This window comes from Erpetoichthys calabaricus, chromosome 11, assembly GCF_900747795.2.
Source record: "Erpetoichthys calabaricus chromosome 11, fErpCal1.3, whole genome shotgun sequence".
Lineage (NCBI taxonomy): Eukaryota > Metazoa > Chordata > Cladistia > Polypteriformes > Polypteridae > Erpetoichthys > Erpetoichthys calabaricus.
In genome coordinates this window covers 123215617-123229962 of record NC_041404.2, presented here as the reverse complement: position 1 = coordinate 123229962, position 14346 = coordinate 123215617, and the positions used below count along the sequence as shown (strand labels likewise).

The 14346-nt window shown below is 37.5% G+C and overlaps 1 protein-coding gene across 1 annotated transcript in view; it reads left to right on the top strand.

Annotated features, from left to right (window-relative positions):
• chtf18 (CTF18, chromosome transmission fidelity factor 18 homolog (S. cerevisiae)) overlaps positions 1-14346 on the top strand; it is a 37773-nt gene that overhangs the window by 14389 nt on the left and 9038 nt on the right. The window contains exons 6-17 of the mRNA XM_051933332.1: positions 1057-1189; positions 1454-1669; positions 1825-1922; positions 2006-2129; positions 9651-9781; positions 9864-9957; positions 10045-10143; positions 10281-10411; positions 12183-12345; positions 12433-12657; positions 12779-12928; positions 13451-13581. Coding sequence (XP_051789292.1) covers positions 1057-1189; positions 1454-1669; positions 1825-1922; positions 2006-2129; positions 9651-9781; positions 9864-9957; positions 10045-10143; positions 10281-10411; positions 12183-12345; positions 12433-12657; positions 12779-12928; positions 13451-13581 — 1695 coding nt within the window. The remainder of the gene's footprint in view (positions 1-1056; positions 1190-1453; positions 1670-1824; positions 1923-2005; positions 2130-9650; positions 9782-9863; positions 9958-10044; positions 10144-10280; positions 10412-12182; positions 12346-12432; positions 12658-12778; positions 12929-13450; positions 13582-14346) is intronic.

The following is a 14346-nucleotide window of genomic DNA, read 5'->3' as shown; positions in this document are numbered from 1 at the left end:
CTGAAGCTATAGCTTCAGTGTATCTATGATCCACCCAACAATAGTTGGCCTTAAACATCAGAGAGAGAGAAAGTGCTAAAGTGATAGACTTGGAAATGTCTCTCTCTCTCTCTCTCTCTCTCTCTCTCTCTCTCTCTCTCTCTCTCTCTCTCTCTCTCTCTCTCTCTCTCTCTCTCTCTCTCTCTCTCTCTCTCTCTCTCTCTCTCTCTCTCTCTCTCTCTCTCTCTCTCTCTCTCTCTCTCTCTCTCTCTCTCTCTCTCTCTCTCTCTCTCTCTCTCTCAGATGGTTTTTGGTTAAATGCATACAACTTCATGCAAGACAAGTTCCAAATACATTTCTGATATCATCTACTTGCAAAATGGTAGAACCTGTATTATTTGGAAGTCATACTATTAAGCAGCCAAGCGAAGAATAGAGCAGCATGTGATGAATGCATTGTCACTGGATTAATACTCTAATAATTTCAATCTAAATGATGAGGCAGTTTGAGGGTAGTGCTTTTGGCTTTTTTGCAGGTAGGTTTTACAAGAATTTGTTTATAACCATGTTTATAAGATTAACATTGAAGTAATTCAAAGGGAATACAACCTATTTAATAAAAAACATTAAATATTAGTCTGTTTTCTGTTGGAAGATATATTAATGTTGACATGCTTTGAATACATTACTGCCTTTAATTAAAAACACAATGAAAATGAAACCAGTGTATTTGAAGTTTATTTTACAGTATAGAGTACAGTATTGTTGTTTTTGAGCTTCAGTACATGAATTCAGTAAGTTAAATTCAATTAGAGATATGTTTGGTATACAGATTTGTTAACTTATTTTAAATAAACTTTGGTGCAATACATAGTTTCTCATCTGGTTTCTGCTCCCTGCCATAAAGAGAAAAAAACTAAAAGCTGCTTTGGATTTAAGTGGGTATAATTTTGTGATTTGGAAAGTGAGTCAATATGTTTTTACAGATATTGTTCTGTACCAAGCACAAATGTGACGTTTGACTCTTTCTCTTGCATTCATTACTGTAACCAATTAGTTTTTTTCTTTGTGTTTCAGTCAGGTTGATCATGAATTCAGTGAAATTGATGTCCTAGAGGATGAAGAGTCTGATGATGAAGACTCCAGTACTAGCCGTCTCTGGGTAGACAAATTTACTCCCATGCGTTACACAGAGCTGCTCAGTGATGATGTAGGTTTTTTCCATCATTTTAATTCTCTTTTTCATTCCAGGTATTAGCACTTGGTGGATGTCTGTTTTCTTTCCTTTTTATTTGTATGGATTTCTGTTAGGAAAAATACAAATATAATATCCAAATTATAAAGAGTTTGAACTGCATTCTTTTTATTTGATGTGATGGGGTCTGTTCCCCCCTGGTTACCTGAATTCCCCGAGCACAAAACATCTTGGGGAGTATATACAAGTTTAATTTTGTTTCATTTAATTTTTTTCAAGTATACAAATCGATGCTTATTAAAGTGGCTAAAACTATGGGACACAGTGGTATTTGGAAAAGAGAAGTCTGCACAGAGAGCCAAGCCCTCTGTTCCTGAGAACAGACAACCCTTTAAGCAACAAAAGGAACAGCAGCAGAAGTGGAAAACAAAGACACAAATAACTGAGGAGATTTTGGAAGCTGATTTAGACCAGCACAACAGGCCCAAGTTCAAGGTAGGAAAGGCTTTCATCAGTTGTGCAAGGTCAAGGTTGGTGGTTTGTCATTTTGAACTAGTTGACCATAGTGTATTTTTTTTGTGAAGCAGATATTTAATTGCAGAGCATAGCATGAAACTATTGTTTACATAGAGCAATGCTTGCTTCAATAGGTTGCATTGCTGAGTGGCCCCCCTGGCCTTGGAAAAACAACTCTGGCACACATCATTGCAAAACATGCTGGGTACAATGTGGTGGAGATGAATGCAAGGTACAGGTAGCTTCTTGTGGTATTTGGATTCTCACACTGTCTCTCTCGAATATGCTAAACTCAAATCTTCTTGACTCCTTCAGTGATGATCGTAGTGTTGAAGCCTTCCAGAAGAAAATAGACACAGCAACTCAAATGAAGTCCGTCTTGGGAGCAAATGAAAAGCCCAACTGTCTGGTCATTGATGAGATAGATGGCGCACCACAGGTAAGTCAACATAGAACAGCTACTTATTTTCCAGACCCTTTTTTATGTAAAATTTTATAAACCAATACAGAGCATACCTTGGATTGTTACATATACAGTAATTCAAACAGACAGACATCCATCCATCCATTATCCAACCCGCTATATCCTAACTACAGGGTCACGGGGGTCTGCTGGAGCCAATCCCAGCCAACACAGGGCGCAAGGCAGGAAAAAAAAATCCCGGGCAGGGCACCAGCCCACCGCACTCAGACATCTATATGTTATTGAAATTGCTGAATTCATTTAATTTTTGCTGTTATAAAGTCAATCCCGCTACTATTCTGTGCAGGATAGCAGCTAAACCTACATGTGGTGCCAGTCTTTGCAGAATACACTCCGGTACACACCTTCACTGTCTAATATTAGGTGACTTGGCAATTCTGAACTGTCCCAACAGGCACATCTTTGTTTTGAAAGGACAATTTTGGTACCCTGAAGAAAAAACTTCCAGGCAGACAGACATGTGGAATGAATAAATTAACGATATGTCTAGTTTATCACTGTAGGTCTTAGTTTTACCAAATTTATTTTCTCTCTTTGTTGTAAAGGAGCTTAGTTTAAGAAAAAAAATGCTAATTTTATGGCAATATTTATTCATTGTTTTGTTAATATATTTGAACCTTTTCAAAATTATATGAATGAATGTTCATCGTTCATAAAAATCATTGCTGTGCGACACAAAAAAATATTCATTTTTTTCAGTGTTAGTATATCATCTTAACCAATCAATACTCTTATTCATAACTTTCATTTTGCCTGCACTTTGTTGAAATAATGTGTATTACTGGTCTGTACTCTGGATTTTTAATGACCTTAAAATTGTTCAGTTAAAAAATTTGTACTGCTTATGAAATTTCATATATATAATATATAATTATACACATACACACACAATTATATATATGATTTATATATATATGTACTGTGCAAAAGTTTTAAGCAGATATCAAAGAATGCTGTAAACAAAGAATGCTTTCAGAAATATAAATGATTATTGTTTATTGTTATCAATTTGCAAAGTGAGCGAACAAAAGAAAAATCTAAATCAAATCAATATTTGGTGTTACTACCTTTTGCCTTCAAACTAGCATCAATTCTTATAGGTACACATGCACAGTCAGGGATTTTGTAGGATTATAGTCAGGTGTATGATCAACCAATTATACCAAACAGATGCTAATGATCGTCAATGTCACACGTAGGTTGAAACACAGTCATTAACTGAAACAGAAACAGCTGTGTAGGAGGCTTAAAAACTGGGTGAGGAACAGCCAAACTCTGCTACCAAGGTGAGGTTGTGGAAGACAGTTTCATATCATGGCAAGATTGAGCACAGCAACAAGACACAAGGTAGTTATACTGCATCAGCAAGGTCTCTCCCAGACAAAGATTTCAGAGCAGACTGGGGTTTCAAGATGTGCTGTTCAAGCTCTTTTGAAGAAACACAAAGAAAGGGGCAACGTTGAGGATCGTAGACGCAGTGGTGCGCCAAGGAAACTTAGTGCAGCAGATGAAAGACACATCAAGCTTATTACCCTTCGAAATCGGAAGATGTCCAGCAGTGCCATCAGCTCAGAACTGGCAGAAACCAGTGGGACCCAGGTACATTCATCTACTGTCTGGAGAAGTTTGGCCAGAAGTGGTCTTCATGGAAGAGTTGCAGCCAAAAAGCCATACTACCGATGTGGAAATAAGGCCAAGCGACTCAAGTATGCACGAAAACATAGGAACTGGGGTGCAGAAAAATGGCAGCAGGTGCTCTGGACTGATGAGTCAAAATTTGAAATATTTGGCTATAGCAGAAGGCAGTTTGTTCGTCGAAGGGCTGGAGAGCGGTACAATAATGAGTGTCTGCAGGCAGCAGTGAAGCATGGTGGAGGTTCTTTGAACGTTTGGGGCTGCATTTCTGCAAATGGAGTTGGAGATTTGGTCAGGATTAATGGTGTTCTCAATGCTGAGAAATACAGGCAGATACTTATCCATCATGCAATACCATCAGGGAGGCGTATGATTGGCCCCAAATTTATTCTACAGCAGGACAACGACCCCAAACATACAGCCAAAGTCATGAAGAACTATCTTCAGCGTAAAGAAGAACAAGAAGTCCTGGAAGTGATGGTGTGGCCCCCACAGAGCCCTGATCTCAACATTATCGAGTGTGTCTGGGATTACATGAAGAGACAGAAGGATGTGAGGAAGCCTACATCCACAGAAGATCTGTGGTTAGTTCTCCAAGATGTTTGGAACAAGCCGAGTTCCTTCAAAAACTGTGTGCAAGTGTACCTAGAAGAGTTGATGCTGTTTTAAAGGCAAAGGGTGGTCACACCAAATATTGATTTGATTTAGATTTCTCTCTTGTTCATTCACTGCATTTTGTTGATTGATGAAAACAAATGATTAACACTTCCATTTTTGAAAGCATTCTTTGTTTACAACATTTTTTCACACCTGCCTAAAACTTTTGCACAGCACTATATATATAATAATGTGTGTGTGTGTGTGTGTGTGTATATAATATTAATATAATATATACATAGTTATTTCCATAAATATTTGGACAGAGACAACTTTTTTTCTAATTTTGGTTCTGTACATTACCACAATGAATTTTAAATGAATCAACTCAGATGCAGTTGAAGTGCAGACTTTCAGCTTTAATTCAGTGGGATGAACAAAACGATTGCATAAAAATGTGAGGCAACTAAAGCATTTTTTTAACAAAATCCCTTCATTTCAGGGGCGCAAAAGTAATTGGACAAATTAAACAACTGGAAATAAAATGTTCATTTCTAATACTTGGTTGAAAACCCTTTGCTGGCAATGACAGCCTGAAGTCTTGAACTCATGGACATCACCAGATGCTGGGTTTCCTCCTTTTTAATGCTTTGCCAGGCCTTTACTGTAGCGGCTTTCAGTTGCTGTTTGTTTGTGGGCCTTTCTGTCTGAAGTTTAGGCTTCAACAAGTGAAATGCATGCTCAGTTTGGTTAAGATCAGGTGACTGACTTGGCCATTCAATAATTTTACACTTCTTTGCTTTAATAAACTCCTGGATTGCTTTGGGTGTATGTTTTGGGTCATTGTCCATCTGTATCATGAAAAGCCTCCCAATCAATTTGACTGCATTTAGCTGGATTTGAGCAGACAGTATGTCTCTGAACACCTCAGAATTCAAGCGGCTGCTTCTGTCCTGTGTCACATCATCAATAAACCCTAGTGTCCCAGTGCCACTGGCAGCCATGCACACCCAAGCCATCACACTGCCTCCACCGTGTTTTACAGATGATGTGGTATGCTTTGGATAATGAGCTGTTCCTCGCCTTCTCCATACTTTTTTCTTGGCATCATTCTGGTAGAGGTTGATCTTGGTTTCATCTGTCCAAAGAATGTTTTCCAGAACTGTGCTGGCTTTTTAGATGTTCTTTAGCAAGTCCAATCTAGCATTCTTTTCCTGAGGCTTATCAGTTACTTGCACCTTGCTGTGCACCCTCTGTATTTACTTTCATGCAGTCTTCTCTTTATGGTAGACTTGGATAGCGATATGCCTACCCCCTAGAGAGTGTTGTTCACGTTGGGGTGGCTGTTGTGAAGGGGGTTTCTCTTCACCATGGACATGATCTTCTGCGATCATCCACCACTATTGTCTTCCATGGATATACAGTGTGTCTGTATGTGTGTATATATATATATATATATGTATATATATATATATATATGTGTGTGTGTATATGAAAATAAGAAAAGTAGGGGAAGGTGTGGAACAGTGATAGGTTAGTTGTAGTGACAAAGGCAGAGCACTGTCAAATCCCTGGTGTTGCCAAATAAAAGCGTGATAATGATATGCTTCCAAGAAATCTTCAGAGAAATTCCAAGGAACTATTGTTTTTGTATTTCAGAATGGTCAAAATAGCTTCAGTTAATACCAGGTGAAAGCAAATTGCTTTAGTACATGGCTAGATTGACAATGGTTTAATCTGAAAGACGGTTGCAACCTCTATCCAAATGTGGGCACACTTGCCCTTCTAAGACATTTATTTATTTTAATAATTTTTCTTAAAAATACCCATTTGTTTATTTCCAAAGATCTTATACATCTTTATTAGGATTAATGGAATGTGTGATGTGTTGATTTCAGCCTTCACTTCAGTAAAATGTAAAACTGCTCACTTGTTTGTTCTGTTTAAAATGGGAAACATTTGGGAACTGCTAATGTTTAACTTTGCTACCACTTTCACTGATATGTGCTTATTAAAATATTAATCTTAAGTACAGAACGGACAGCCCATTTTATGTATGAAGATACTGCTCTGTAGCAAGTACACAACACATTGTTTCGGCAATATTAAGAACACATGTGAATGCTTTATTTTAAGAAATGCAGTAGTTTGAGAAAGGTCTCCTAGAATAGATTTTGCCATTTTGCTTCACTTTTTTGCTAGTTCTGAATATTCTAAAGCTTTTTCTTTTTCACTCAACTTTTTAGTAGATATTTGAAAAATTATTTTATGCCAAGATTAAGACTTTCATTGGTTATATTCAGCTTATTTTGGTGAGATATTTGGGGCACTTTTAATGAAATCCTTAAATGCAGTTGTATCATTTTATAAATAGGCCATGTTGGTTTTCATCTGTTTTTGTATTTCTTGTTTTATTTACATATATTGATATTTTATATAGTGTGAAAATATTCTAAAATCTGATTGTATAAGCATCAAATTAGTTGCAATTTAATTAATCCTTTGTAAGTACACATACTTTATGAGAAAAAAAATAGCATGATAGAATCCAATTAGTTACGAAATGAGAGATTTACAAAGAGTACACTAAGGTTGAATCAAACCTCATAAGCAGCTTTCAATTAGCCTGTGACCACTGAAAAAGTTAGGTGTACTGTGAGCACATTGGATGTAATTTCCATGTTAAAGAAAATTTGATTAAAGTGACAATTCTGCTGTAAGGTGGGAAGCACTATTAATTTTTCTAAGTCTTTATTTATTTACTTAATTTGAAGAAGTGTCTGGCTGGCAGTAAGGTACCCAGAGCAAATGCACCACTAGGATGGATCAGGATAAAGGGTATTTCCATAGTTAAACCTACAGATAGAGAGACCCAAACAACAGAGAGAGAGCAACTAGACATACCAATGTGGGGAGCACAGTGATCCGTAGAAAGCAGTAAGGCCTGTATGTATGGAGTATACAAGTAGGCAGATAACCCAATAGACACAAGGGCTGTTTAAACATCTATTTAGAGTAAGCTGGCAAAATTCAACAACCTCCTGGCTGACGGATTGCAGCTTGAGGACACCATTTGGTAAAGCTGAAGTCAAGTTGCACATTCAGAAAATGATCTTGGGGAGGTCAGCTGCCTTCCAAATAACCAGCAGGGAGTAAGACCTGTGCCCGTATTTTTCAAGTGTATCACAATTACTCCTAGGAATTGTATTAAAAGTCATGCTAGCATAAGAATTTGTCCTTCCCAAGGGTAGGGCATACGTAGTATTTCCCAGCTAAAAGTATGAATTCATATCTGAGATTGAATGATGTCATGATTTTCTAACACCCCTTGTATAAATTGCCACTCATTAAAATATTTGATAGTTTTCTGATATTAACGGTAAGCCTTCACCATAAAGATAATAATAATAGGCAAAGTAGTAGTAGGAGGAGAAGAAGAAGAGGAAAACATTTAAGGTAGGTAGGTAGTCTGCCTGCCTTCTTGAACTTTTCCGGGCTTATAAAATGTAACCAGAACGTTCCAAGGGTTCATGGTATTCAAAGCTTCACATACCTATGTGACATTTTGCTGTCAGTCATCCATTCACCCCTTTTATCTAAAGGGCAATCTGTGGGCTACTACTATACAGTTTGCATCCATGAACACCTGTGCATTAATATTGTGATATCGCTTGTGATTCACATATGTGTGCTAATCCACACTTGAAGCAATAATTTTTAAGTGCATACAAATTTGCTTTAATGCAGCCTGCTTTAATATTCGTTCACATGGAGTGGTAGGTAAATGTATAAATCTGTCTATTACCTTGTGTGTTGTAAGGGTGTTCAAATTTTGATGCAAAATTTGAGATATGGTCAGTTGTGACATACCTAACCATCACTACTGAAAAGCTGCATTTTCCCTGTGGTCAAACACTTTTGTTTTGACTAACAGCTCATGGATTCCCTTTGTAGATGGATCAGTCTTGTTCAAGTAATGAACAAGATTTGTTGCAAATATTATTCAATTTCTCTGTCAAATCAATATCTGTTTTTATGAGTTGCCCTGCGCTTCCAAAACATTCAGCTTTTCCTGGAATGTGCTTGCCAGTCTCCCCCAGAGTGCCATCTTCTCCAAAATCCTAGTGAGTTAGGACACCTCAAGAGCTTTCCTAAATCCTGGTGAAGTTGGGAGTAGTTTCCTAGATTAGGGAAATTTGAATAAATGCTTTTACTCCTACTCCTAAGACTAGGACCAAATCTGCATCATTCTGATAATTTTGAACCAGATAGGGCAATTTTTCTACTCAGAGAAACTTAATAAATATGGGTACTGATCCCCTTCTAAAGGATAAATTCTTGTTCCTTTTGGGGAATTGAGCAGCATACAGATTGCATTGAAAGGTGCAGTGGCAATGGCGTTACATTAAGTCCCCAAGGTTTCTGGTTATGATACCACCTCTGCCTCACTTTGTGATTCATACAAGTTAATTAACTTGCCTGTTTTCAAACTGTAAAAATACCTGTAAAGAGTTGTAAAATTTCCTAACCCAGTGTGTCACCTTACATAAAGGTGTCAGCCCAATAAATAATAATGAGAACAAAACTGGAGATTTTTATACCTGTAAGGGTAGCTGAAGATTTAGGGGCACTGAAACATAAGGGATAATTTGAGAGAATATTCACTCTGTGTCTCTAAAAAAAAAAAAATGTGGGGCAACCCCAAACTACAGAAGGAAGTTTAAAGCAGTTTTTGTCATAGAAACGTTTTCCACTACACTGTTTGTTTGTACACAAATTCTCACTGATCTGACAGTCATAGTTTATAGGCCCAAAGTGGCCAAATGGTTTTGCTTATTTTCTGTTGCTTTGTATTTGTTCTACTTTTGTTTGTCTCTATGCATATTACCATTTTTGAGATATGTAATATATGCTAATATGAGGCTGCCTGTCATTTTTACACATCCACAAACACATTTTTATGATGTAGTATTTTTTTTTTTGCATTTTATGTAGTTGTTGTTAGTTAGTCGACAAAATTAGTTTACCAAATAACGATGAAAGATTCATGTCTCCCTATGTTGGTAGAGCTCATTGATATGTGGTTAATTGAAGTGGATAGGTATTGATAAAAGGTTACCATGTGTACACAGCTAACAACTATAGCCTTTTGATAAAGTGCCACATATACCTTAGCACTTGCACAGTTAACCTAACAGGCACAAAATGGGTATTTAAGTGAAATTTCTGTTTTCTTGCTCTCAGGCTGCCATTAATGTTTTACTGAATGTCCTCAATCGCAAAGACAGCAAGGAGAGTGAAACTGGTACTGGCTCTAAGAAGAAGAAGAGTGAACGTCTGCTGCTTCGACCCATTATCTGTATCTGTAATGATCTGTAAGTGTGCTTTTGACAATTCCCCTCTACACATATTGTGATTTTTTTCTATTGCTATAACAATTACAATTTATTTTGACAGTTATGTACCAGCTTTAAGGCAGCTGCGCCAGCAAGCATTTTTGTTAAGTTTTCCACCAACACTGCCATCCAGACTAGTTCAGAGACTCTGTGAGGTGAGCAGTAATACAGTTGCTGGTTAGTTTTCTGGTCCATCAGTTTGGAGTGTCCTAAACTAACAATGTAGCACTCTTGTTTGATAGATTGCCAGGAAGCAGGGAATGAAAGCAGATACAGGAGCTCTAATGGCACTATGTGAAAAGACTGAGAATGACATCCGGGCTTGTGTGAACACATTGCAGGTAAACTCATGCCCATGCAGTGTAATTGGTCCGTTGCATTAGTAGGTCCACACTTGAATGGGCATACAATTTTATGCCTGTATGCTTGCTTTTTTGTGTGTGTGATAGTCTTTGTATATTTTGCGTTTTCACCATAGTTCCTTCACAGTCGAGGTCGAAAGGATGTGTCAATGAAGGACATGCAGACTATGCGTTTTGGACTGAAGGACCAGAACAGAGGGCTCTTCTCAGTCTGGCAGGAGATCTTCCAGCTCCCCCGAGTTAAGAGGTACTTTTTTTGTGTTTAAACTTTTGTGGAGAACAGAATTTCCTGTTCTTTGCAGTAGATAACAGCGTACATTTAGTACTGTTTTGATGATGTCTTTGGAAAGTATGAAGTGTGCTGGTGATGGCTCCAATGCCGTTGAAGTTGCCATCTTATTAAAATCTGTCATGAGTTGGAGCAGGGCTACAACTCTAGACATGGCAAACCAGAAGTGCATTCATAATGTAGGCTGCATAATAGATACTGTAAAAAATGAGTATTGATAACATTTTTAAAGTTGCTCAATGTTGTGATTCTTTTCACAACCCTACTGTCTACTAAAAGTAACATTTTTAAATTAGTACATTACAATACGGGTGTTTTATAGATAAAATGTTACATTTGTATATCTCTGTTGCCCAAAGCTTTGGTGGAATAGTGGCTCGAATGGTTGGAACGACTGCCTCACAGAGTAAGAATTCTGAGTTTGATGACCACATCTGGTTTTGTGTGTGTGGTGTGCATATTCTCTCCCTGTCTGCATGGGCATTTCTGCCATATTACCATGTGGTTTGTTAATTGGGAATTCTAAATTAACCTCAATGTTGATATGCATGTTTTTGTACCCTGCAACGAATCTAAATTCTGTTACAGAGGATTTTTTGGTTTATGCCCTTTGCATCAGTTATAAGTTGCAGGTTCTATTTCTCAACCCTAAATTAGATTGGACGGATATGAGAGTTCACGTATGTTTGTTATCTTCTATTTTAAATTTTCTCAATACTTCTTCATGTTGTGTAGCACGTTTCATGGAGAACACCAACATAAAGTACTTTATAGATCTCTACAAAAAACAAAATGCAAAACAACAAAAGGTAAAAAAAGAGACTGTGGTTATAAAGAAAAACGTAGTTGTGTCTTACTAGATGCATTTTGCTTCTGCCTCCCACTTAAAAAGGACCTTGCACTCGAAATCTGCTATATCCAAGTTTAATACGAAAGATAATGCAAGGCTATTCCACATATTATGTACCTGAAAAAAGAAATGTAAGTAAAGATGCATCATGTAAAGCATCAATAACTCATTTAAAAAATAATAAAAAGTAAAATCGACATAAACTTAATACAAGAGAAGCAGGCTGTAATTATAGACTCAAATCTTACTGTATATTTTAATTTAAATTGGTGGTCTTTTGTATGTTTATAAGTTAGTGTAATTGCCTCACACCATGAACTGTAGGCTAAATCCCTGTGTGGATAGCGCTTTGAGTACTGAGAAAAGCGCTATATAAATGTAATGAATTATTATTATTATTAAATATCCCCCTGTTCAGTCGCGTCTAGTGACTCCTCGTGTGACCACGAGCAACTCATTTAACATGTCTGTAATATATTAACAGTTGTAATAGTCTTGTGATTTGGGTGTTGCTTTGGATAATAACAATGGCTAAGTAAATAAATGATTGTGGTGGTGGGGTATTGAAGTAATTTTAAATTGTTATGGGGGTCCTCTTAAGTGATGATTAGGAAAGTAATACTAAGTGTACAAGCTCCTGGTCTGCTTTTTGATTAAAATCTTTTGACCCATAGAGCAGTGCCTAGGACAGTTTTATTTGTAGGCACTGCATGTTTTAACGAGTTGGCGATTATTCAAAGACAGTTTTTTTTTTTTTTTAAGATTTGGAATAAGCAGTATGTACTTGCCACCCCCATCAAAACTGTTTATGTGATGTGTCTGACAGATATGGACCTAATCACCTGCAAACTTAAGTGAATAATTTGTTCTCTTTATAAGGAAGAGAATCGGCCAGGAACTGTTTTTACCCACTCCTGCTCTTGAGACACGTGAGGATGAGCCTGTAAGCACTGGGAGTGTTGCACAGAACGCAGCAGCCCAAAGATTCTATCACATTCTACATTTGACCACATCCACGGGTGATCATGAGAAGGTTACACAGGTAATTGTTTCGGTCAACCAATCTGGAAATTTTGGGAGTTAATGTCATTTTAGTATGTTCAAGTGCTTTCCATGTTTTTCCTTTCAGGGCCTTTATGACAACTTTCTTAATATGAAGTTCAAGGACCCACATTTAATTTCACTGTGCTTGGCCCTTGAGTGGCTTGAATTTACAGATCATCTGAACCAGCAAATCTTGCATAATCAGAACTTTAGCCTAATGCGCTACTTGCCCTTCCTACCTGTTACTTTCCACCAGCTTTTTGCTGCTTCCTCTGTGCCCCGTATAAACTATCCAAATAGCCAGTTTGAGGTGAGTGTGATTAATTGAGCCAGCTGCATTCTTACATACAACTCTATTTCGTAAAATGTTGTTTTTATGGCTTTGCTACTGTCTTTTTAACGGGACTAGGCCATCTCTGCATTCCTTACAGTTTCAGACCAAGAAGACGCAAATGGACAATCTTCTTACAACTTTGTTCACAGATATCAGCCCCACGATTCGCAGCAACCTGGCACCACAGGGTCTTGTCATGGAGGCACTCTCTCTCGTGCTGGAAATCATGTCTCCAAAAATGAGACCGGTATGCCAAACTTGACTCTCTCTCCTTTTTTATTCTTGCTGTCCACTCTGTCTTATTGATGTCCTGCCTCCTTTTGAATTCCTCAGAAAATCCAAACCTCTGTGCTGCCCTTGTGTATGTCATTTTGTGTCCCACACGTTGACCAGCCTTGTATGTATATATCTCTGTCTATCTTCCCCAAAACTCATACACATTGTAATGCTTATTGTCTGGACAGAACTGGTTAGTGGCCTTTCTTGCACTATCCATATTGGTATCTCTTAAGATAAAATATAGATGTTCTTGCTTCATTTCCTCCAATAAAATTGATTTGTATTTGGTGTTTCCTTATGTTTGAGTTTCTCGTTTACGTGTCTTCCTCTTAGTTTAAGTGTTTTGCTACTGCTTTTTTTTTTTTTTAGTAAATTACTTTAATCCTATAGCCTACTGTAATTCCTGTGGCCTGCATCTTTGTAGCTGCCCATATGTTTATATTCAAATGAGAAATTGTTCTGAAAACCTAAACTTTTTTTTTTCTCATAGGTTAACCCTCAACTGTATAGCACCCGTGAGAAGCAACAGCTCTCTGATTTGATTAATGCCATGCTGACCTATAATCTCACTTATCACCAAGAGCGCACGGCAGATGGGCAGTATGTGTACCTGCTGGATCCGTGAGTATCTAGAAGTTGCCTCAAATGTGTTGTGGAAGGTCAGGTGTGGTACTTTAGAGGAAATATACAAATAAGAGGTTTGCATATTTTAAATAATGCTATTAAGGCTTCTGATTGCTGCAGTTCCGTGTCTGCTGTATTATACCACAGAGATGTGTTTCATATTCCATTTCTTATTTCTTTGCTGTGTATTAGAAAAGCATAAGTAATGTTTTAGTGTTTTGTGAGCGTAATATATGTTGTATAGATATATTGTTCTTAATGTTTCTAGACTCATTTGAAATTTTAATTTTTAAAAAATCAGATGTTTTTTTAAACCATACCTCATTCTGATGAACATTCATTGGGGAGTTAAAAATTCTCCCATTCATTGCCTGCTCCAGGTTGCAGACCACTCTTTGTTGAATGGTATAGAAAACCAAGGGATACGCTCTTTACACAGCAGAGCAATTAAAGCCGCCTTCTGTTTCGGCTGCTCCTTTAGGGTTGCAAACAGCAGATTCATTGTTCCATATAATCCTGTCTTCTGCATCTTGCTCTGTTACACCCACCACTTGCATGTCCTCTCTGACCATATTCATAACCCTTCTATTAGGCCTTCCTCTTTTCCTCTTGCCTGGCAGCGCTATCCTTAACATCCTTTTCCCCAATATACCCAGCATCTCTCCTCTGCACATGTCCAAACCAACTCAATCTAGCTCTCTGACTTTATCTCCCAACCATTCCAACTTGAGCTGACCCTCTAATGTCCTCATTTCTAATCCT